Raw genomic sequence first — 24,170 nt, forward strand, 5'->3', positions numbered from 1 at the left:
TCCTTGGCATAAGGGGCCAGTGATGATTTGTGCCAGCTATACCTATGGTGTGCATGTTATGTCATTGAACCAGAAACAAACTCTGCTTTGTTTATAAAATGAAAAGACATATTTGTTCTATCTTCTAGAAATGTGGCATCGTTCTTGTGAATAATGCTTGTAAAATAGGCAGGGACTGCATCTGGAAAACCTGAAGCACTCTACATTGGAGTTAGGAGTTAGGATTAGAAGCAAAAGTTCAGATTTTGTCTGAACTAATTATAAATTTTAGCTAACTGGGACATCTGTTTTCTGCTTGATACTGTTTTCTGTTGTGAACTGCCAGCAATCACAGCATTTTGAAGGCTCTTTGGAGACTAACATGAAGGGCAAAGCTAATAAATACACACAGGTGATCCAAACAGTGTACCTAAATTTATTTTCATTGTACAGCTTTACAGTAACTCTTCACATTCTTACTTGGAGAGGTTTTGCTGATGTGAAGCCAGAATGGATGTGGTTGTTAGCACCTCTCTTGATGCTCCTTTTCAGGTTGCTGTGAGGCAAAGCATACATCCATCATGCAGGTGATGACTAGAGCTGATGGCACTTGCAATACTTCCACTCAGTAATGGTTTCTGTAGGCATATTTTCAGCAAATTGAAGTAAAAGGCTCTGTTAATATCAGTTTCAAGATATGGCTGATAGGCACTAATGATAAGTTTTTATCAGAGTCAAATTATTTCAGACAACAGAAATTAAACTGCATGAAAAATCTCCAAGCTGTATAATTCCAGAGAAATGGCATCATTTAAAGTATTTTTAATATCACTACTTTGTGAAGTCCTTCTTTCTGACATGAATGTTTTAAACATTATTAAATGGAACTATGGAATTAAGAATTTCTGGTTTTAGTTAGTTGGATTTCATTCAAAGTTATTAATTATCCTTTTCTTTTCTTCTTCTTCTTCAATGCTGCATAATCTTCCTTTTTTAATTAAAAAAAAATGCTAAAAGTACTGCTGAAAGAACACAATCCTTGGTCACAATCTACTTGAAAGCTCATGGCAGCTGATTTTTCTGTATCTTTCTATTTATTTATTTTTTATTATTATTATTTTTTTCATGAAATCCCTTCTCTTTCTCTCAGTTTGTAATATCATAATGGACATAGCTGCTCCTTATGTTATAGCAAAGACCAGAGACAGTTTTTTCCAGGCAGAGATGGATCCCACAGACTGTTCCTACCTAGCCTGACAATTTCATCAAATAAAGTTCATCTGAACTATACAGCATTTTATCTCTAACTCCACCAGGCTTTGAACTGAGATTATACTTTTTATTACCAAAATGTTATGAATGTGCTTTGTATAGGGCAGGGCTGGAGCAGCCCCTACCTCTGGAAATTAACACAATGCCATAATAACAATTAAGACAAAATTCTTTCTTAATGTGCCTAAGTATGAAACAAGCGCACCGTGCATTTGTGCAGAAAGGACGACAGGAACCTTCCTGCCATTTTTATTTCCTGCAGAGATTGCGCCAAGATGTCTAAACCAATATGCTTGTGTTTTTATGTAAGTTGAGGGTTAAATAACTCCCAGGGACTGGAAAGCACACACCCACGCTGCTTGGGAAGGGCTGAATCAGGATTAGGAAAAGGCCCCGTCTAGGCAGAGTTATGCTCTGGAAACCCTGTCACTTTTCACACTAAGTACTCTTCCAGCCTGGACTCTGGGCACTTAAGCATGTATTTAACTTTAGATGATTTCTTGAGATACCTCCTAAATTAGAGAGAATTTAAAGTAAGCGTGTAGAGATCACTGAACTGCTCAGGATTTCAACAGTGCAGAGGTGTTTCTGTCTCAGTGGTAACAGTATCCTTGCCTTGGTGTTTTAATAATGTTCACAATTATTCATGTTATCAGATAGTACTCTATAGGTCATACTTAATTAGGTACCCATGTGTTATCATTCCCTACCCAGCATAGCAGCTGTAATCCAGCATCTGCAGATCTCCCTTTCAGAAGTCTTTAATCAGTTGTATCTGAAATCAAAATCACTTTTATGTTACCAAAAACATAAGACATTTAGCAAGAAATTATTTTTGAACTGTGAACAGCTGACATTCACTTATGCTTTCCTTAAAAGCCAGCCATCCCTTGACTTCTTTGGTACATTTCCACATTAGTCTGGATCCCTGGGGGAACCATCCTCCTGTAGATGATGTCTTCCTTCAAGTCTGCTGCAGTAGTTTAATCTCATCCTCAGACTCCACCTTGTCCTGAATTTCTTTCTTTTAATACTCCATGTGTGCTGAAGGATGGTTTGCCCTACTTTTCTTGACTTTTCTGCTTCTTTTTCTCAGAAGACCTTTATTTAGCCGATTAATCATAGCAGCACCCTAGGAACTGGATCAACATTCATTGTCCACAGTTTAGTACAGAGAATCAAGGTCAGCCAGAGGGTACAAAGCAATATTCTAGTTCAGAGCGTGTGCAAAACCCTTCTATGCAACAATCAATTGTTTAGCAAGAGGAAAAGCAAAAGCTGTGGAAGGGAATCAGGACTCTGCTTTGTCTTTCAGAATCTTTTGAACCCTGCTTCTGGCAGCTCAGAGAGAGTCTTCCTTGGGGGGACATTGGACACCTGTACTTTAGAGAGCTAGAAGATCTGGGGCTGATCCTCGCTGTTGCTATGATGTTTGCACGGTCACAGCATGCAACCAAGTTGGAAGTGAGTCCCTGCCTGATGTGAATGGTTAGGCAAGTAACTATGTGGTTGCCATTCCTTTTCATGACTGGAAGAACATGTCTTGTACGTTGTGTGCAGCTTCCCGTACGCCATCATCTGCACTAGTGGAGCTCCCTGGGGCCATGAGCATGTACTGACATTGAGCGTTAACCTTTAAAAGCTCAGACCTTTGAATGAAATCTTTTGGTTAGCCTACTATGTCTTTGCTAATAAATATGTCACCCGTTGGAATGTCTATTTGTACCCTTTTTGCGTGTGTGTGCACCATGACTTAGCTATTGGGTGGATGGGTCCATGCGTAAGGCAATTTCCCCAAGTTGAACTACCACAGCCTCTTCATGATTTCATGCACCAAATTACTACACACAATTTTCTCAAAGGGAGCTTGAAATCTGTTTCTACTAAAAAAACTCTTCCTTTTTCACACACACACAAAAAAGCTCAGGAATAAGACATAAATGGTGTTTGCATGTGTGTATTTGCACAGTTGTATGTGCACATATTACACTGCTGTTTATTTCCCCTGTTTAATACTCAAAATGTCATTTTTGAAGTGCCAATAAGAAGTGCCTGGAAATCCTGATGAGGGAAGAAAAAGAAGCTTCACTTTAAGTACGCTGCCTCATTTTCTGTCCAGATGGCACACTGGCATGTGCCAGCCTTTCTCTGCCACTGCATCCCCATGCAAGTCACTTTGAAATCTTTAAAGAGGAAAGTGGTCATATGAAGCTCTCTGAAACACTTGACAGAAATCTAAACCAACACATTTCAAAGAGTTACAAACAACAATCAGTTTCAGAAACAGTGCTTCTCCTGTGACATGATATCACATTAATCACTGCTAGGTTGCCCTAATAAGGATGAAAATTCCCCCTTCACAGCCTGTTCTCCCAAACAAAAAGAAATTCATCTTCTTCGTCGGACCTTCCTTAATGTTTGCCAGAACAGATGGAGCTGGTAGCTTTGTTTAAAGGTCGATGAGGTTATTCGAGGCCCTGGGTGGGAGAGAAGTCCAAAGGCATGATAGTCACAGTGATGTTCTTTTCCTTGCTAAAGCACATGAGACGGTCTCTGAGACATGAGAATTCCTGATGTATAATTAATTTGTGTGTCTGTGTGACCAGAGACCAAGACCAGGCTTTATGTGGAATCTGTTGGCTGGAAAACCAAATTAACTATAACCTGGAGAATCCCAATCATCAAATCTGGCTGTGCACACACTTACCTCCTCTATTTCTATAAATAGCAAGTTAAACAAGCTTTTATCCTTTGATTTGCTAATGTATACAAGGAGAATTTAAGTTTAAGGAATTCAGTGAGGAGTTACCAGCCATGTGCTTGAAGTGGAATAGCAAAGAATGTAATAATATACACAGATGTATCATGTGGAAAGACCCTGAGAAATTATTACTAGCTGCTAGCTGTGTGATTTGCAGAGAATTGCAAGCACTGTGCAAGATGCCCCTACGTACCTGAGATGTTCTTTCTTTTTTTTTGTGGACATAACTAGTAGCCTCTCAGTGAATCAATGTTCAGATCTTGATCTTTGAAATGAGAAAGATACAGTTAACTTGGTCCACATGTCTCCCTGCTAAGTTATTACGGCTCGTTCATGCCTGTGTATGGTCTCATTTTAGCGTCGCCATCAGTGAAGTTTCTGCCACTTTTGCTTTGAAGATTGTTCTACATACCACTCAGTGCATGGTCAGGAAATCGCTCTTAGTTATCTTAAATCCTCGTTTCTTTGATTTCAAGCTTTTACTCTAGTAATTGATATGATTGAAGTATATTAGCCCTGAACCTCCTCCAACCTCCCCTGGAAGCAATGTACAGCATAGATCTTCACATTTTAGATGTAGGATTTTCCATTAATTATCGATGTGAGAGGTTTAAAACTATAGTGACAAAATGTTTCAGGGTGTTGTGCATGATTTGTGTTGCACTGTTTCCAAGTTTAAATCAGGGTGGAACATTTGTTGGGAAAAAAAACAAACAAACAAACTAGAAGATGGCCCATTTTTCCTGAAGTATCCATTGACAGAAGGAGCATAAATAAGGGTCAGGTAGTTCCACTATCAGTGTCAGCTTTGTGGCCTTATGTGATCATCTTACTACTACTGGTTTAATCCCAAGAGTATCTCAGGGGTGACACATGTAGGTTTTCTCTGTCAACCTGATGATCATAATTTAGACTGTGACTGAACAAAGTACTTGAGCTTTGACTTGAAAACCTGCAGCAGTTGACCCCAGCCAACAGACAGTGAGGATGTACATGCACAGCATGCAGTTGGGTCAATGTTACCATGTCCATGAGAGCAGTTGATTTAATTGATCTGAGTTGGAGGATTAGGCCAGGTTTTCACAGGTTGTTTTTTAGCTAACGTAGGCAATGATGGATTGCTGACCATGCATGGAGCTACTGCATGGACATATTGGTGCCAGAGGCAAATGCTCCCCATCCCTGTGCTTGTCCTTCATATGCTTTGCTGCAAGGTGATCCACTTTTGACTGAAAATGCTCTAAATGGGCCCAACTTGTTCTGTTTGAAGGCAGTGAAGGGTGTTTATCCTGTGCCTAATTGTAGGCTGAGCCAGGATGGGCACATCTGACACACTGGGGGAAGGGGACCATGGCCCAAAGAGAAGGACAGCAACCTCTTATGCCTCTTACACCAAAGTAATGCTTTTTCAAGGATTTAACAAAATAACTTTGTTATACAAGCAAAGAATAAACCCAGTTTTAGTGTTGGACATAGTCTTATTCTTTCTATGATAGGACAGCTGTGCTTCAAAATTGAGCACACACTTAAGTACAGCAGTGACCTGGACCTTGGTAATACATGTAGTCATGCCCAGCTATATATTTTCTTGGGGTCATTCCTCAAGAAGTACCACAATAAATTGGATTATGGATGGGGTTTTTGCTTCTTTTTTAATCTCTGAAAAAGGACATGATGAAAACCATGGCCTCAGCTACACAATTTACTACAAACCTTTGAAGAAACCTGATGCTATATCATGAGCAATTCTGCTGTACTCAAGCAAAATGTGAACTTACACTTTGCTCATTGTCTGTTACTCTTTGTCTTTAACCAGAATATCTAAATTGATATTTGAACATATTCTTGTCCCTGAAAGGAAAAAGAAAACATGGCTGATAAGGGCATATTTAGTACCAACATAAACTGAAGGATACTTGTGTCTTTAAATTAAGCTTATATTAAATATTTCAAAAATTGCATCCTGGCTTACATTCCATTTTTCCTGTTGGTATATAGGCGATATAAAGGGGCTAACTATAAGGAGACCTTTAGTTCAGAAGCCTTATTATTCTCTTAATTTAATACCTAAAATTTAGAGAATATGGTGAGATTTCATGTATGGAAGGAGTAGCACACCATAAACAATTTAATCTGATCCACCAGGCATAGTATCTGTTTATAACATACTTTAGAAACACTGGCTAAGAGTGACCATTGAACATCTTTTATTATTTGATATATTTTTTTAATGCTGTGTGACAAAAAACTGGCCACCCAAGGAGCTAACAATCATTCCTTGCTCTCCCTCAAACTCAGTAGTGTTTCATTTATCCAGTGTTGCAACCCTTCAGTTTTCCTTTCCTGGCCTTAACTGAATATAAAAATCATAACAGTCAGCAGAAGGAGCCACGTTTTGACAGACCAACCCAAATCACCCAGAATCAAAGACTTAACATCAAAAAATATACCCTGAAGAACAATGAGGCTGGGCCATGGAAGGATGCAATTAATTGTCATCACTATTGTGGTTACAAAAATAGCCCTTGAGGAAAACAGCAGTACTCCCTGGATGAGGAAGACACTGAGACCCAAACCACAACAGCCCTTTTCAGTCACTCCAGTGCTGTTCCTCAATTTAATGGCCTTTGCAGTAGACCTCAGACCATAAAACCAAGAAATATAGTTTCACTTTGGCCCACACAGAAGCTGGCTTTCTCATCCTTGCTATTAAACCAAAATTTAACATCAGTAGGTAGCAAAGTAAACTCCCGTAATGATAAGATACCCTAATTTTTACAGATTATCCTCAGGGACATTTGTCAGCCATGTTTGAAGGGTCCATAATTAACACTGAAATGCAATTGTCAAAATAAATTAACAATTTGTTCATGCCTAACACTGCTTTTTATTCTGCACATTTGTTTGTTTGCTCAGTGGGAGCTTAGTTTAAAACTTTTGAATCAGATGAAGCCTTTCTCTTGACTAAAATTCATTAACTCTCCCTATTCATAAATTTGCAGTCCAGAAGGGACCATTAGATTCCCATCTGGTTTCCTGAGTAGCACTGGCCCTGGCATCATGCACAAATACTCCTGCACTGAGCCCAGAAGTGTGTGTCAAGGCTAATGCATATCCTCCAGAAACATAGACCATGTTCATAAGTAGAAGTAATGTGTTCAGTTGGATCAACTCTTTTTTTTAGAGTAGAGAAAAAAAAAAAAAAAAAAAGGATGTTAAACTTTTGTTAGATATGAATAGAGAATCAATCACTTTTTTGGTCTTCCTCTTTGATTATTTAGCACAAATGTTAAAATTATTGGTAGTATTAGCTAAAGTATGGACAATATTTTCCTTGAATGAATGTTTTTTCTCTTTATGTTGTAGTATGGCTTGATGTTTCCAGCATATTCTGTTCACTTTTAACTCGTCAGTGGCCTGGAAGGAGAGTCCTGAGTCCTGTAAATACACTTAGTATTTTTAAAGGTTTCTTTTAATCCAGACCCCTTGGTGATGTGTCCTAACTGCAAGTACCTCAGTTTCAGTGGCTATTTCTCTTGGACAGCACTGATCTTTTCTCCATAGGGTAAATCTCTCTACACGGTCCAATGGAGGAATGTAGGAACATATCTTTTATCTTTGCTGTCTAGTTATCACTTGAGAAATCTTTTTTTTTCTTTCTTTTTTTTTTTTTTTTTTCTTCTTCAGTTTCAAAGAAGTCTTAAAGGGAAGTAGAAAACATAATTCAGAGAGATAGAGAGAAGAAGCATTATTAATATGTTAGGGGTATTAGAAATTATTGCCTATCAGCTTAGATTAGCCTGGATGTGATGTAAGCACAAATATATGGAAAATACATTTTAACATAAGAATTTGGGGAGGGGGGAAGTGGGGAAGGGAGGAACAGGCAGGAAGTTATCACTCACCTGACTTTGCAAGCAAGCCAGAGCAGGAAATCAGGTGTAGAGAAACATGGCTTTACTCTATCACTTCATATTTCACTGCCTTCTGTTACAGACGGGAAGAGTTTCCCCCATCACCTTGGCATGAATAACGATATCTTCCTATGAAGGATACTGAAGGAAAATGTCTGGACAGCAAGAGCTGTTCACCTCCTGCCCATGGGCCTGGATATCATAAGGACACCAGGTCCTCGTCATTTCCAGCCCTAACTCTGTGTCCACAACCCTTGGCGTTGCTACCCATAGAAACTGGTGACTACAGCTCATGGAGCCAGTCACCACCCAGCCCACCATGAAACCCCAGCATCACGGGTTTGGTGATTGCAGGCATCTGGAGAAAGGGCTGACACACATTGGTAGGACGCTGCTCCGTGGCAGCAAAACCCAGTTGCTAATAGCAGCACAGCACAAAATCAAAGGCTAGTGGGATGTGATTTATTGCTTGACAGTGCCTTCCAAACCTTCACCAGTGTTTTGAAAATCTCATGCTCTGCAAAGAATATCATTTATCAAAAATAATGAAAGCTTTATTCCTTTCATCATATAATGTCTTATGTTTTTCTTCAGACAAAGTTCCTTTCTGGTCTTGTACCAACTACATTTTCCAGCTTGCATCAACAAGCATTTGCTAAGAATAATCACTGGAGAGCTTTGAAACTGATTTCACAAAATATCCTAAGTCTTAGTTTGTGAAGGAAGAAAAGACGCAAAATTAGCAATGTTTTTTCAGTCAGCAGAATTGGGTGTGCATACTGCTTTGCAGACAAAAAAACGAAAGCATAACACCTTGCCTGAATATTATGAAAAATAGAAAATGTGTACTTCTGTGAAATTTGTTCAAGATGGTTGTGAGGTAAGTCGAGTCCCATGCCTTTGAAATGAGCTGAGGGACTACAGTAAGACACGGCATTACAGCAAAGGCCTGTTGTGTACTCAAGCTATTAGCTAAATCTGAATAAGCCCTTTGCTCCCATGCCATATGATGACTTGAGTGTCCCAGAAAGCTTGGGATAACCCTTCTGCAGATGGAGCCACACAGCTGCACTTGCAAGGGTGAATTGCCATGATGTAGCACATTCCCACAAAGCAGTGCTCAGGAGTGGATCACTTTTGGAGGGGCTGGAAGTGTGACTGAGGGAAGGCTTCAGGCAGGTTTGGTGTGCAGAGTGGGATGCATCAGATGGTGCTTGAGGCAGACAGGGGTGTCTGTGGTCTGCCACCTCTTCTGCAGGCACCTCACTCACCCTGCTGGCTCAAGGTCTGCCCACCCCAGATCCTGCCCTGACCCTGGCTCACACCAGATGTTTTGGAAGAGAGTGCAAGGAAATCTGAAGGCAACAGCTACAGAATGACCTGCCAGTGGGAGAAGTTCCCTCCAAATCCCATTACTCAGAGGTTGGCTTCCACCCTGTAGCATTAAGCTTTATATCCCCTTTATGTGCTCTCGGTGTTTATTTGCTCTCTGTGTCCCGACCACAGTAACTTTGAATCTTCTGGCTATCCACTGAGAGGACAAAGGCTCTCCCTACCATTTTTCTATTTAAAATTGTCTATTCTGGAAGGACTTTATAATTTTTAAAATCCAGGAAGGACTTTTCTGATCTCAGGAAATAGTTTTGTTCCCCACAGAAGGCTGCAGCAGTGACAGGGACACCTTCCTGGTGTGCTGTTTACAGAGCCAAACATAGTAAATGTACAGAAGAGGCGATGCTGAATAATGCCCTTCCAGTTACACTGTGTTATTGGGGGATGGTAATGGTAGGGACACACATAAATCTGTGAAGTGTGAAGAGAGGGCAGACGAACAACGCGTATAAGTGATTGCTTCTAATTATTCTGAATTATTCTGAATTATTGACCTCAGTACCAGGGAAGCTCATGGAGCGGATCCTCTTGGGAGTCATCATGCGGCACTTGAAGGGCAAGCAGGCGATCAGGCCCAGTCAGCATGGGTTTATGGAAGGCAGGTCCTGCTTGACAAACCTGATCTCCTTCTATGACAAAGTGTCGCGCTGGGTGGACGAGGGAAAGGCTGTGGATGTGGTCTACCTTGACTTCAGCAAGGCTTTTGACACCGTCTCCCACAGCATTCTTCTCAAGAAACTGGCTGCTCTTGGCTTGGACTGGCGCACGCTTCGTTGGGTTAGAAACTGGCTGGATAGCCGGGCCCAAAGAGTTGTGGTAAATGGAGTCAAGTCCAGTTGGAGGCCAGTCACTAGTGGCGTCCCCCAGGGCTCGGTGCTGGGGCCGGTCCTCTTTAACATCTGCATCAATGATCTGGACGAGGGCATTGAGTGCACCCTCAGTAAGTCTGCAGATGACACCAAGTTAGGTGCGTGTGTCGATCTGCTCGAGGGTAGGAAGGCTCTGCAGGAGGATCTGGATGGGCTGCACCGATGGGCTGAGGTCAACTGCATGAAGTTTAACAAGGCCAAGTGCCGGGTCCTGCACCTGGGGTGTAATAACCCCAAGCAGAGCTACAGGCTGGGAGATGAGTGGTTGGAGAGCTGCCAGGCGGAGAAGGACCTGGGAGTGATAGTGGACAGTCGGCTGAATATGAGCCAGCAGTGTGCTCAGGTGGTCAAGAAGGCCAGCAGCATCCTGGCTTGTATCAGAAATAGTGTGACCAGCAGGGCTAGGGTGGTGATCGTCCCCCTGTACTCGGCTCTGGTGAGGCCGCACCTCGAGTACTGTGTTCAGTTTTGGGCCCCTCGCTACAAGAAGGACATGGAGGTGCTTGAGCGGGTCCAAAGAAGGGCGACGAAGCTGGTGAGGGGCCTGGAGAACAAGTCCTACGAGGAGCGGCTGAAGGAGCTGGGCTTATTCAGCCTGGAGAAGAGGAGGCTCAGGGGCAACCTTATCGCTCTCTACAGATACCTTAAAGGAGGCTGTAGAGAGGTGGGGGTTGGCCTGTTCTCCCACGTGCCTGGTGACAGGACGAGGGGGAATGGGCTAAAGTTGCGCCAGGGGAGTTTTAGGTTAGATGTTAGGAAGAGCTTCTTTACTGAAAGGGTTGTGAGGCATTGGAACAGGCTGCCCAGGGAGGTGGTGGAGTCACCATCCCTGGAAGTCTTCAAAAGACGTTTAGATGTAGAGCTTAGGGATATGGTTTAGTGGGGACTGTTAGTGTTAGGTTAGAGGTTGGACTCGATGATCTTGAGGTCTCTTCCAACCTAGAAATTCTGTGATTCTGTGATTATTGATGAACCAGAGGCTGATAAAGGCACAGGCATCAAATGGAACTTTTGGGTGCTAAGCATTTTGAGCATCTTTTTTATTCTCATTCTGGCATGGATGCCAGTGTGTAACCATCAGCAGTGTTTGCTAGAAATGTCATTTATAACTCTTAACTTGACAGTGTACTTTAAATACAGAAATCTTCAAATTTTAAATAACCTCCCCTGATAAAGTTGCCACGGAGATTAAGTCATTAAACATAAAATGGCAATACTGACAGCTCATCCCCTTCCAGCAGTCTTGGTGCTGTGAAGACAGATCTGAGCCCCTTCCTTGAGTGAGGAACACAACTCCCGGCCCCAAAACTTCCCTGCTGCTCTCTGCAGCCAGCCAGGTGACTCAACTGGGCTGCTTCTGCCAGCCTTCCTCGTCCAGGACTGCAATGCTCCCACAAGAAATGGTCTTTGCTCTAAGGGGATTTCTGCAAGGAGCAGGAACACAGAAGAAATGAAGGTGAAATTCATGATACAGCTGGCTGGGAAGGGTCTGCCTTGGCTATCTGTGCAGCACCGTAGCATATGACCAAGGTGCCTTAGTGTTATCTCCACAGTACCAATATCCCAGTAATGTCAGTGTGAGAAAGAGAGAGTACACCAGGTCTAAAGCAGAGAGAAAGGCAAGAGCAAAATTAAAATTAGAAACAAAAAAGAGGGGGTTGTGGTTAAAAAAAATCTCAGCTGAAATAATAAGAAAGTATTGAAATAATATTAAATTATTACTCACAGGGACCATAGAAAAGTCTGGGAGAGAAGAAGGACTAAGAGTATAGAAAAATGAATGGAGAATAGAAAGAAAAAAAAATGAGGAGAAAATCAGAGACGGAATAAATCATTATTGTCACTTTTTATTTTTATTTTTAGAAAATTTGCTTTTGTACAGCATTTGTCTTAACCATATTTCAAACAGACTGTCTCAAAGAAATTTGTAGCCCTGGAAACGGAGGCCAGAGACAAATTGTATATACTCAATCTGACTCTTCTTGGAAGCTACAGATGTTCATTGTTTGGACGCACAATGGACAGATTAATATCTCCAGATGTTCACCAGCCATCCTCCCAGAACATTGATGGGCAGGACAGGGAATAAAAGCTTTTAGGAGAAACTTCAGTTTCTGCTACTGCTTCAGATAAAGCATTTTGTCAGTGTTTATTTTGTGGGGAGCACCTGCTCCAAATATACAGAGCCTACACTACACAGAAATGCTCTTCCATGTCACAACCAATATCAAACGAAGCTGTAAACTGTCCATGCAAGTGCTGATGAACTGACTTGAAAAGAGAATGAGACTTCGGCATTTTTCTTGACTGTTTTAGCTGATAGGAGTAAGCAGATATTTAAAATTACAGGAGTATTTATGTGGTTGGGTGGTTTAGAGAGTCAGTACAGGGGAGGGAAGTCAGTACTTCCCTTGAGCCAGAAACTTAATAAGGCAACTCCTGGAAGAAACATGAACAGAAAATTGTCCATAATTATTATTCACAGGGGAAAGAAGCGTGCATCAATTTAGCATTACCAAAGGTGACACAATTAGTTGTTATACATTTATTAATTCTTGTAGAAAAAAATGTGGTGACATTTTGGAGAAGGATGTTGATAACAAATGCCCATTTTAATTTGAAGAGAAAAACTGCTTACCACCAATTTTCACTGTCATTTTACATAAAAACACAAGAGAGACACTGCTGAAAATACTTTGGCAGCAGTGCCCTACGCCCCCTAACTGAAAATTATTAACTTGGTTTTGAAAATATTATCATTAATATTATTGCCATGATCCCCTCTCGTTCCCATTCATGAATTCCCACTAGCAAAAAAAGTAACCTGCTGAAGCAAACGTACTTAATCCTAAAAAATAATGTAAGTGAATGAAATAGATTTCCTGCCTTGAATATATTAATCTGTAAGAGAAAAAACAAAACAAAACAAAACAGAAACAAAAACAAAAACAAAAACAAACAGGATTTGGTCTCCCACCAGTACAAGGAGAATGTTAAGGACATGTGTACTGTTTCCAACTTGAATAATTTCAGTGACATGGATACTCAAGTGGTGTCTGGGAAGACTTGAGTCTTGGGTTACAGCTACATAACAAACACCTGCTGTCCCGCAGTCATGTATCACCCACAGAACAAGAGCAGTGTCCTGCAAGAGGCCATGCCATTTCTTGGGCCTGCTGAAATATTATTTTTTTCTCCTGGCTCTGCCCAGAGTGGCACCAGGTTTCTTCTGGGGTGGCCAGGTCAATTTGGCTGACTGGCATTGCTCTCAAAATGACTTTACCATAAAACAATGGAAAGAAAAGACTTGGAAAACTGAAGGGAAAATCCTGTCTCTTCTCCAGTGAAATCACTGAGGAATTTAGCTACTCTTCTCAAGAGAACAGAGAATTCACCCCAAGAAGATTGATTTCCAAATATTCTGCACAATGTATGTGCAAGCTGTTGATACGCAGCTGTTTTGAACTTCTGCCTGCAGGTGGGTAACCCAGTTCTACAGGAAAAACACATTTTGTGACAGCCAGCAGAAACAGATAAGAAAGAGACCTTTAATAGGAAAAATATGATTAAAAAAATAGCATGCCATTAAAAGAAGTATAAATACACTTTATATTACATGGGTGTTTTCTTTAGTGTACATGCCATTTTAATTCATTCATACACTAAGTGCTAACGTGTTTCCTAATGCCATTAGGTGGTGATTTCAGTAAGTAATCTAATAAATAGTCCTTGAACAATCCTTTTCTGCATCATGTTCTCATTTTCTTCAGTAGAATAAAATTTAAATCAAACACCACAGTGCCTTCTCTTTTGAACTCCTCTACCTTACACAAGGCTGTGTATCACGTTTCTGAGGCACTCTGGCTCCCCTCGGGTGTGATAAACTGCACTTTGGGCACGATGAGGGAGGGATTGGTTCTCCTCATGGAGTTGCTCCTCCGTATGGAGTTGTTTCTCCTCATGGAGTTGCGTTTCCGTAGGGAGTTTTGGTGGGACAGCTCACTCTTCTGCAGGGTCTGGATGAGAATTGATGGCTTCTCATCAAGCTCTCGAGCACTGCAACGAGGTGCTGCCACTTTGACGGTGTTGCCAAATTTGGAGTAGTCAACAGCATACACGCCTTCCTCTTCAGTGACAATGGGCACGAAGCGGTGACCCCACAGGATCTCCTCTGCTATGTAGGAGGTTCTTGCCTGTGTCGTGATGCCAGTCGTTTCTACGACGCCTTCAAGTATCACTATGAGCTCCAGATCTTGGAGTGCCAGGTCAGCAGCGGAGATATCATAAAGAGGACTCCGCTTGTCTATGACGTGACAAATGATTAAGGGAGCCACCAGGAAAATATTGTTACTTTCAATGGGGTTATCCACAGGGATATCTACTTGGTGAATGGGTATGACTTCTCCTTCAGGGGTTGTAGTTTTCCTCACAACCTGGATTCTCACTGAGGCACTGATGATCATGCTCTTCCTCAGGTCTCCTACTCGAAACATGAAGCAAAGTTTGCCGTTTCGAACTGCAATGACTGCCTGCCTGCTGAAAATCAAGGTCTCTGCCCGCCTGTGAGCTTGTGCAGTTTTCATGAATATGCAGCCCAGCATGACGGCATTGATGATCAGACCCACAATGTTCTGTAGGATCAAGACTGTGATGGCCAAGGGACATTCCTCTGTCATCATCCTGCCCCCAAAACCAATGGTCACCTGAACTTCAATGGAGAAGAGGAAAGCAGAGGTGAAAGACCTGGAGGGGAATATTGCACAAAGTTAACTCAAAGTACATCAAACATAAACTGATAAGCTATTAGCATGTACTTTCTAAAAACAAATGGCCTTAGAGGCCTATTTTTGCAGTCCTTGTACATTTAAGCCTGTTAACATCAGTGGAAAGACTGCACTCTTGGTGACTCAGTGTTTGCATGATCAGAGCAGCATCTAAGGGTGAGAGGGGAAGGAAGACCTGAGAGCCTGAGCTCCTATAAGACCATCTGTAATAGGAGGTGAACCTGAGAAGCTCACTAGAAACTCTGTTCCGGAAGATATGTCCCACACCGTGTTAGCTGACAGTGCTTTAACTCGCAGCATGACTTTCCACCTTCTCCGTCCCACAGAAATCTTGGTGGAGCTGTGGTTTTGGAGACAGGTGAGCAACTGGCTGCACACTGACATTCTCCCACCACCCTGCACCTGGAAAGGAAACTGGGAAAATGGCAGCATTTCACTCTCACTACCTGCCCGTCTGTCCTAAGCCCCTTTAACAGGATTCCCTGGAGGGAAAGGGGACATTCCCACATTTCTTACACCTCCCAAACCCACATTGACTCACGACTGAGCCTCCTGGATCAGGGTGCAGAGGGAAGGCAGTGGCCTCCGTAGTTCCCTCTGTGCATCTCTGCAGGAGGACAGTACTGTGACCCTGGGCTTGGGTTTAGCTCTCTGTTGTGTCAAGGCTAGCTAGAAAATTTCAACACAGATGTGTACTGTAGAAGTGTGAGTTAAGTTAAATGTCCCTGATAAGCTACAGTGCTGGACATCAGAGTGGGCTGTTCACAAGCTTTCCAAAACACATAGTTTATAATATTGAACAATGTCACCTCCCCTGTATACACCAGGCTCTTTAATTTCTGTTTATAACACAGATATGTCCTTCACCAAAGTCTCTTATAACCAAAACTTGTACCTTGGGATTTATTTGGTAAACATGGGATCTCATGAACTAATATTATAGTAACTATCAGTATAGTGACCCTTTTAACACAATGCAACACACACAAGCACTTGAAGCATCTTCATGCTCATTGTGGCTTTAACTATGGAAAATATGTATCCTGTCCATAAAGATGGACATTCATTGCATTCATTGGTTTTGGTTTGCTTTCCAGTGAATTCATTTTTAAATAACTTTTTATTGTTCTGCTGTTGTTGTTTGTTTTTCCTAACCATATTTGCAGTGAGCCTGGTATCATTGGGATCATGAAGAGACATTACAATAGCATAGGTAATACCAGGGATAATATTCTGTAGAATGAGAAAGCTCATCTTTCAGAAAACCAGAAAAACAGCCAGCCTCCACAAAGACAACTTTGAAAGAACTTTGTCATTTTGTTCTCCCCCCACCCCCCCCTTATTCTTTGGCAGATCCCCTGTATTGAGGGGTTTATTTCTGCATTTCATGCTAAAGAAATCAGTGATGAGGGATTTTATTAATGTAATTAATTTAATGATTTTTATGCTCATAAATATTCATCTACATGCAGAATTAAACTTCTGGCTGAAACTTAATTCAATTTTATTCAACTTAAGGCTCTGTGCAGTGAAATATTCTGATTCCGCTTAAAAGTAGTCATTTTAAAAGGGAGAAAAAAAACTACCTTTTTACAGCAGAAGTAACAGAAGCAGCAAACTTGTACAGCATTTTGAACATGTGAAGAGGGAGCCATAAATGCCAAATCACACTGTTCCCAGCTTCCTCTCCTCAGAACTCTGCAAGTTTTCCTCTTTGGATTATGTTTGATTTGCATGGCAAAGTGCTTCTATCCTTAGAATTTCTTCAGTACTTTGAAAAATTGAAGTGTTGTGCAAGTTCCATCCAATTATTAAAATTTCCAAAGCCAGGTTTCCCATAAATCTGTAATGGCACCTACTCAATAAGCTCTCCTGAAATATCTTTGGGCCTAAATCTCAGAAAAAGTAAGTTAAAAATATTTGCTATTACTTTGGCAGATTGTCTCAGCATGAAATATTTTACATCCAGCAATTCACTGCTCTTAAAAATATCAGCAATCATACTGCTCTTGCATGGCTGTGTCCAAAGTGGTAGCCAGGTTTAAGAAGATGAAGGTAAAAGAATTTCCACGGCTTGAGTATGGATACTTGAGCAGCTGTTTGCTGAAACTCCTCAGGCACTCACAGAAGAGCGCGATATGTGCTGTTTGTCATGGGCTAAGCCATGCAGCCACACCAGTTCATTGGCTCTGCTTATCCCCATCCCTCCAGGCTGTTCTTGTAGCAGTGGGCGTGCTGGGGGGGTAGTGAAGGGCCATGGCTCTCCTTTATCCTGGTGGCACGAAGCCCTCAGCACCCAGAACAGTCTATGTGGGGTGGTCTGGGAGTCCCAAGGGGGCCTCCAGGCAAACAGGGGGGTGTCATCCCAGCTGATGCCAGAGAGCTGCTGGGGTGCAGCTACCTGCTAGTTTGGGTTGGACAAATCCCACACATCCTTCTCTCTAGGACCAATACACCAGAAAGGCTGGGGGTGATATCCCTGAAAGACTTCCCTAGTGGGCACAAGCTGGGCCGTGACATCTCACTTCCGAGGCAACTGTGGCCACTTAATGGAAGAGAAATAAGAGCAGTCGCCCCCTGCCCCAGCCCCCAGAGTTGAGGAAGGTTGGCTTGGAAAATCCCTGTTTCTTTTCAGTTTGAAAAAACTAATCTAGCAAAAAAAAGTGTCAAAATGAAGGTAGAATGAAATCACTGCTGTCTCATGAACCAGATCTGATGTGCCTTCACACTTGCTGAGGTGCCTCAAAACCTACATGCAACTCCATATTGGAGTTTTCCTCCAAGAGGAAGAAAGAGGAGTGGATACCCTCAGCCAGCTCTGCAGCCCCCTCAAGGTCCCGACCACACTGCACCATGTAAAGGCAGTTGCTCTGGCCATTTTGAATCTGGATCTTTCTGCTTAAAACCTTGTGCTGTAAAAAGAGATGTTACTGATGGCAGAGAAATCTTGTTGCTTACCCCCACCTCCAAGTAACAAACACTTATTCTAGCCTGTGTAAGTATGTGCCAGTTTGTCAGAGCCTTGAAAATTGCCATGGCTTTGGGGACAGAGAGGAAAATACTTTTCTTTAACAGCTGACATTTAACCCAGCAGTCCCTTAAGCTTTCAATGTCTGATACATCATGCACGTCATGGAAACATTTCATCCGTCAAACCGCTGGCCTGAAGCTTCATCAAGGGACAGGCATTTTGGAGCTGTCTCATGGGAGCTGTCTCAAAAGACATCTTGCTTTGCCCTAAGCAGTACTTTTCTTGCTAGCTGACACCCATGGCCAGTGTCCTGTCTCTCAACGCTTTTGGGGTGGGTGACATTTTACCAGCATGGCAAGCGGCTTGCACCACACTCAGGATGCTCCCACTGCTGTAGACAACATTACAATACGTGTAACACATACCCACTCTTGTAGCAGGCTCTTATCTCGACAGGCAGGGTATGTTACCCACAGAGTGTGGAGACACATGAAAAGCAGCAGGTCTCCCTCTCTTTCAGATCCTGTAAGGAATCAAAGAAATCTACAGTACAGTATTTTCCAAGCCCAGAAGGCTTGCTGAATTTACATACTCTAGAGGAAAACACCGCACTTTTCAATTGTCTCAGCCAAACATCACGGTTCATGTAACCCAAAAGCTGCATTTCAGGTATCAGCAGGACAGCAGGCAGCTCTATTCCCCCCTTTCTTTGTCCCACCAACTGTACTTTACCTCACACACGTCACGCAAGGTGTCCACTTTGTGCTGTTTGTGGTGCTCTCTGTGCTTGGGTCCATGTCACCGTGAGCGAAAGCCACCAGCCACCACATCATGGCGAAGAGCAACCAGCTGCACAGGAAGGACATGGTAAAGATGACCAGTGTGTGACGCCACTTCAGGTCCACCAAGGTGGTGAAAATGTCTTGCAGGAATCGCCCCTGCTCGCGGATGTTCTTGTGTGCCAGGTTGCATGCCCCATTCTTGGCGATGAAGCGGGCTTTGCGCGGCCGGTCTCGGATGCGGGGCTTGCGCAGGTTCTCAGCTGCGATCCGCGCCAGCACATACTCTTCAGGGATAATACTCTTCCGAGCCAGCATCTTCCTGCCACCATAGTCCACCCAGCAAGATGTGAAACAGGGACTGTCCCTCTAGTGCGACTCTGGAGGGCTCACTGCCTACCCTGAGAAGAGAGAAAAGCCAGTCAGATTTGTCAGCCGTGCACTATGGTTAGGTAACCCCACATCAGCAACTTTTACATCAAATATCACTGCGTGGCTTTATTCTACAGCGCCCTCCCCTTTTCAGCCCGTCACTTTTATGTGAGCAGTCGGTATCAGCTCCCGACGGAAAGGAAAGGTGCTATTCCGACGCTCCTTGCGGGAAGGCAGGCTGCAGAGCCGTCTCACAAACTCGATGTAAAGTAACCTGACGTACGACAGGACGGATCCTTGGGTTGCTTCTCCGGGAGGCAGCTGTGCCCGGGTGGGTACCGCATTGTGGGGTGCTCCGTGGTTTGCATCCTCTGGGACTTGAAGAGTTGGGCTCCTCTGCTTCGAACGGAGGCTTGCCTCGCTCAGTAGGGTTTTAGCTGCCGCGGCCCTGCCAAAAAGCCCCCGTCCGGTCCCCAGAAATCATCACAAGGAGGAGCCGAGCTGGCAGCTGGAGAGAGGGCTGGTGGAGCAGGCGTTCCCGTTTCCACTCGCAGCCCTCCTCCCGTGCCGGGACTAGGCGGGGCAGCCCTGCCTCTATCCCCAGTCCTGGCCCCAGCAGGCTGTCAAAGCTCAGCAGCAGCGAGCAGGGCTCCCAGCATCACCGCCGGCCGGCCCGGCCCACCGGCCCCCCTCCGTGGCCCCAGCAGCGGTGGTGTGGGGCTGGAAAAGGCGCCTTGAGGGATGCTGGAGCATCCCCTAGGGCCAGATCCTGCAAATGTGGCAGGGGTGCAAGGCGGCTCCCTGCGTGAAGCCCACCTCTGGCAGCAGCAGGGCTGGCGAGCCCAGGGTTTTTGCCTTTTTAGCTTTATCGTGCCTCGGATCTCAGAGAGACAGCTTGCAGGCAGAAAGCAAAGTGCATGCATAAGTGTCTGGAAGAGCAACGCCAGAATCTCACGGCCTTTGCTGCTTTTGACAAACTTAATTACCTGTTTCTGCGAGAGGAAAAGAGGCATTCCTTTATGTGGTTCAGAACTCATGTTAACTTGGATGGGCGCAGCGTCAGGGCCATTATAATGTTCAGCTGCTAGAACAGACATTGACAGATGGGTATTTATATATGTGATGGGTATAGGAGAAATAATGCACAATGCCAAAAACAAAAAATTAAATAAGAGAAGTTAATTCGTTTTCCCACAGGTTGAGGTTTACAGTTTTGGCTCTTGTGATTAATGGAAACTTGCATTCTTGGAAATTACAGCTTTTTTTCCAAGATCTTAGGGTTTGTAGTAGGAAGAATAAACAGTACATCAACTTCATGAAAAGATCTAAATCTAGATTTTAATGAAGCAAAGTGCAGAAATTTCACTGTGTTGGATTAACTACTCCATGCCCAAGGAATGTGTGTGTACAGTGGGGAGGTTTCTAAAGTTTTCTGAGTATCACTCAAGTGAATGACCTTTACAGTATAAAATTTACACAGAATATAATATATTGTTTCTCTCTGTAAACTAGAGACAGAAAGAAATGCTTCACAGGCCTGCTGCAGTCAGGAATTTTTAAAGTGTATTCAGACTTGGAAAAATTGAGAAGGCACATTTGACTGGCAGTGTAATCCTCAGCTTGAAGATATCCATCCTGTCAAACACATGCACGCGCTCAAGTTTAAATAGAGGAGTGATTCCTGGAAACTTTTCTAGCAGTATCCTTTTCTAATACCAAGTATCCAGTATCAGAAAAGAGACAGACTCAAAGTCGCGGTCATATTAGGCAATTAGCTAAACATTTTTTTTTGTAGGAAATTAACTCCAGGCAGATGACCAGCTTCAGTGTGAAAAATCAGGTTCTAAAGCAATTGCTTTTGATTTTAACCAGGCTTGAGTATGGCACATAAAGTCACTTGTGTGTGTATCTTCAGGATCGGCGTTACTGCCCACTGTGGCACTCGATGGGCTGGCATGGGAGAGCTTGGGAGGTTTTTCTGCTACAAATGGAGTGGCAGAGGATGGTCATGGGGGACTGACTCATTTGTTTGATGTATCCTCCAAAAGAGTATCTCACTTGGGTGTAACTGTTAGAAACAGCTGATTTAGTACACATGCAAAAAATGACCTTTCCTTTTTCCTCTCTCTTCCCCTTTCCCCCTTCTGGCCCCATGAAGCATTTGTTCCATGCTAGGGCTAGAAACAAGACTGATGTTTCCCCAGTATGGCTGCTAGCTGTGTTTCAAAAAACACGCAGAGCTGTCAGGAAATTGCATGCAATCCCCCCTCCTTTTGCAGAAGATCCTTGCATACAATTATTTTGCTTCTGACACAACTCATGACATGCAACCAGTTCTAGTTTTCCTTAAGGTTATTACTGACATCCATAGCTTTATAAATGGAGACATGTAAATACCAGGTGATGCTGCTTTTATTTACTTACCACCTTAGAGCAAAATCCGCCACTGCTGCTGTGTTCAGCCTCAGACCCTTCTCACCACACCAAGGCACTTTATCTGCTGGTGTGCCCCTTGCCCAATCTGCTGATGGGGTTCTGAGGAGGAACTTTCCAAAAGCTGGTCAGGTGGAACAGGAACTGCCTTGCGGCTGTCAGAGCCCCCTGCTACCTCCCAGCCCCTCTTGTTTCCCATGAACTGCTGGAGGCTTCCTCACGGTGGTGGAGCACCACGTGAGGGTGCTCCACTTCCTCACCATGTATGGAGCACCATGCATAGCTGGGATAGGAAGGGGTCCCTTCAAACATACACAGATAGTCTTGGTGTAACCCCAGTTTGACTACCCCAAAGTTATTGATCATTTTCCCCATCGTTATACACTGGAAGACAAATGCTTGTAAAATCCCATCTTTCCATCTCTGCCTACTCAATACTGGAAGAGCTTCCCCCTCACAGAAAGGGATGCCTCCCTTTACTCTTGTATCTGAGATCAGCTTTGAGGAAGCTTGCTGGGCCGTGACTGCTGGCATGTGAAGGTCAGGAGCACTACTAAAAAGAACCATTCCTGGTTCAATAATATGAGAGATGATTTTTAGCACAGCACACTCTTCCCCAAGATCCAGTACATGTATATGATCCAGAGAGTGACAGCTACCAAAAATGTTCCCCTTTGCCCTTTTAAATACTTGCTTGGTTGCCATATGCACATGAAAGTCTGAGATTTAAGTAATAGCTGGGAAAATCTCCCAAAATGTCTCCTAGCCCTTTTTGTTAAGAACATAGTGTCTGAGTACTGCAAACACATCCTGTACAGGGAAAAAAAAAATAAATATCAGAACTGATGGCAGGTTTGGGTCCAGGTTTATTATGGCCTATTATGCTTCTCCCTTTTTGCTGTTTCATTTGCCCTCCACCCACAAGAGTTACTGATATTATGGCAAATATCACTTCAGTTATGCCTATCTAAAAAGTATTAAATAATGTTCTTAAGCATGAATCTTAAATTTCAACATTACAGCCGTGCCCAGTCCTTTCAGAAAATCCTGCTTCATAATAAGTTTTGTTTGAAAAGCTAATCTTAGCTTAGAGATATGATGACTTTTCAGGCGTACAGAGATGTCATGCACTCAAGACAAAGCTTCCACAAAGACACAAAGCTGATAAGCCCTGTACGGACAGCATGGATGAACTCTTCCCCAGCTGAACTGGCAGTAGATCCATCAAACATGAAAGAGCAGAAACTGTAAACTAAGGGTGTCTGTTACCCTGAAACAATTTTTCTTCTTTTTTTTTTTTTTTCTTTTCTGTTTCATGCAAGAGCAGCAGGACAAAAATAGTCTTTATCATCAAAATGTAAGTAACTCATGCCTCTCATTCAATATTGCTAGGTTACATAGTAGAGTCTGTATATGTCCGGTGGGTTTGCTGGCAGAGGCATTGAATTGTCTGGTTTGGAAACGATACACATTGTTGAGATCTTAGCCACTTTTTGGAGAAATAGTCATTTCTTTTGGCTTTCTCTGTCACTGTAGCGGCAGAGAGGTTCCAGGGAGTTTTGACACAAGATTTTATGGAACAAGTGATAGCACATGCTTCTTTCATGCTTCTTCCTACACCAAGGAAACAGGGGCCAAGTCTGCTTGCGTAGGAATGTGTCCTGGGATGGGCAGTGGTACTCCAGCCAAACCTGCCCAGAGCTGGGCCCCTACTACTGCTTGTAAAAGTAGCTCCCTTGGCCCTGCTGGCTCCCATGGCCTCTCCTAGGAAGTGTGCCATACTTGGAGGGCTCCCCCCTGGTGCTCCAGAGTATCAGCATGCAGGCCACCAGCATGCATCCGTGACAGAGGGCATGGTCTTAGGGAAGTGGTGCAGGAAGGTCCCTTTTGGGCTGGGGCTCCTGCAGAGTCAGCAGAGAGGGGGGAGGAGGAGGGAGAGGAGAGAGATTATCATGCCCAAACCATGTGATTCCTAGAGTGATCTGATTTATGAAATCCAGCATCTTTTAGCCACTGTTTCCTGTACTCCACTTCTGTTCCAGGGACATGGCTGAGCCAAGAAAGGGGTAGATGAAAGAAATGCCTTGTGCTCCAGGATTTACCTTATACTCACTCTCAGCCTCATTTCGCTCTAGAGGTGACCACATCGTACTATGTCTGCATGCAAAAGCCACCAAGACTTCTTGCCACCCCACGTTACTTATCCATCTCCCTGCCTTTGTCTTTTATTTTAGCTCTATGTTTGTTTCTTTCCAAATCTTGATAGTGCAGGTTGAAAACCAAAGGCTGCACATTGCTGAGTCTCAGCACTATAGAGACTCAGCCTGTCATAAAACGTTCATGCCCTATCCCTTGATAGGGCAGTTGCTTGTCCCTAGTTGGCTCTAGGGACAGGCAAAGATGCCTAAGGTAGCAAAGTGCTGAATGTGGCAGAACAGCCTCTGTCTCCTTTTTCTGTGCCAGAACTTTGGGGAACCAGAATTTAGGAGAGGGTACATAGCCCTGTTGCTAGGGCTGGGACAATTCTTTTCTCCTTTACCTTTGGAGGGATCTGGATAAACTGAGCCAGGTATCAGAGGTTTTTCTGATAGATGTCCTTGTCCAAACTCTGCCTATTCCTCCTGTGTAGCAGGAGCCAGAAGGT

General features: G+C 43.3%; 1 protein-coding gene across 1 annotated transcript; it reads right to left on the bottom strand.

The window, feature by feature from the left end:
- Positions 1-13,161: 13,161 nt before the first annotated feature.
- KCNJ8 (potassium inwardly rectifying channel subfamily J member 8) lies at positions 13,162-19,840 on the bottom strand. Its single transcript, XM_035311058.1, has 3 exons — positions 19,377-19,840; positions 18,675-19,122; positions 13,162-14,930 (listed from the first exon to the last, which is right to left on the bottom strand). The coding sequence occupies exons 2-3, from the start codon at positions 19,037-19,039 to the stop codon at positions 14,030-14,032; spliced, it is 1,266 nt and encodes a 421-aa protein (XP_035166949.1). The 5' UTR covers positions 19,040-19,122; positions 19,377-19,840; the 3' UTR covers positions 13,162-14,029.
- Between the last annotated feature and the right edge of the window lie 4,330 nt (positions 19,841-24,170).

Source organism: Oxyura jamaicensis, chromosome 1 (genome assembly GCF_011077185.1).
Source record: "Oxyura jamaicensis isolate SHBP4307 breed ruddy duck chromosome 1, BPBGC_Ojam_1.0, whole genome shotgun sequence".
NCBI lineage: Eukaryota > Metazoa > Chordata > Aves > Anseriformes > Anatidae > Oxyura > Oxyura jamaicensis.

Coding starts and splice junctions, on each gene's coding strand:
- KCNJ8 (XM_035311058.1), bottom strand. CDS start 19,039: ATGCTGGCTCGGAAGAGTATTATCCCTGAAGAGTATGTGCTGGCGCGG. Junction 14,931..18,674: donor CCTTGCGTGACGTGTGTGAG/GTAAAGTACAGT, acceptor ATTCCCCTCCAG/GTCTTTCACCTCTGCTTTCC.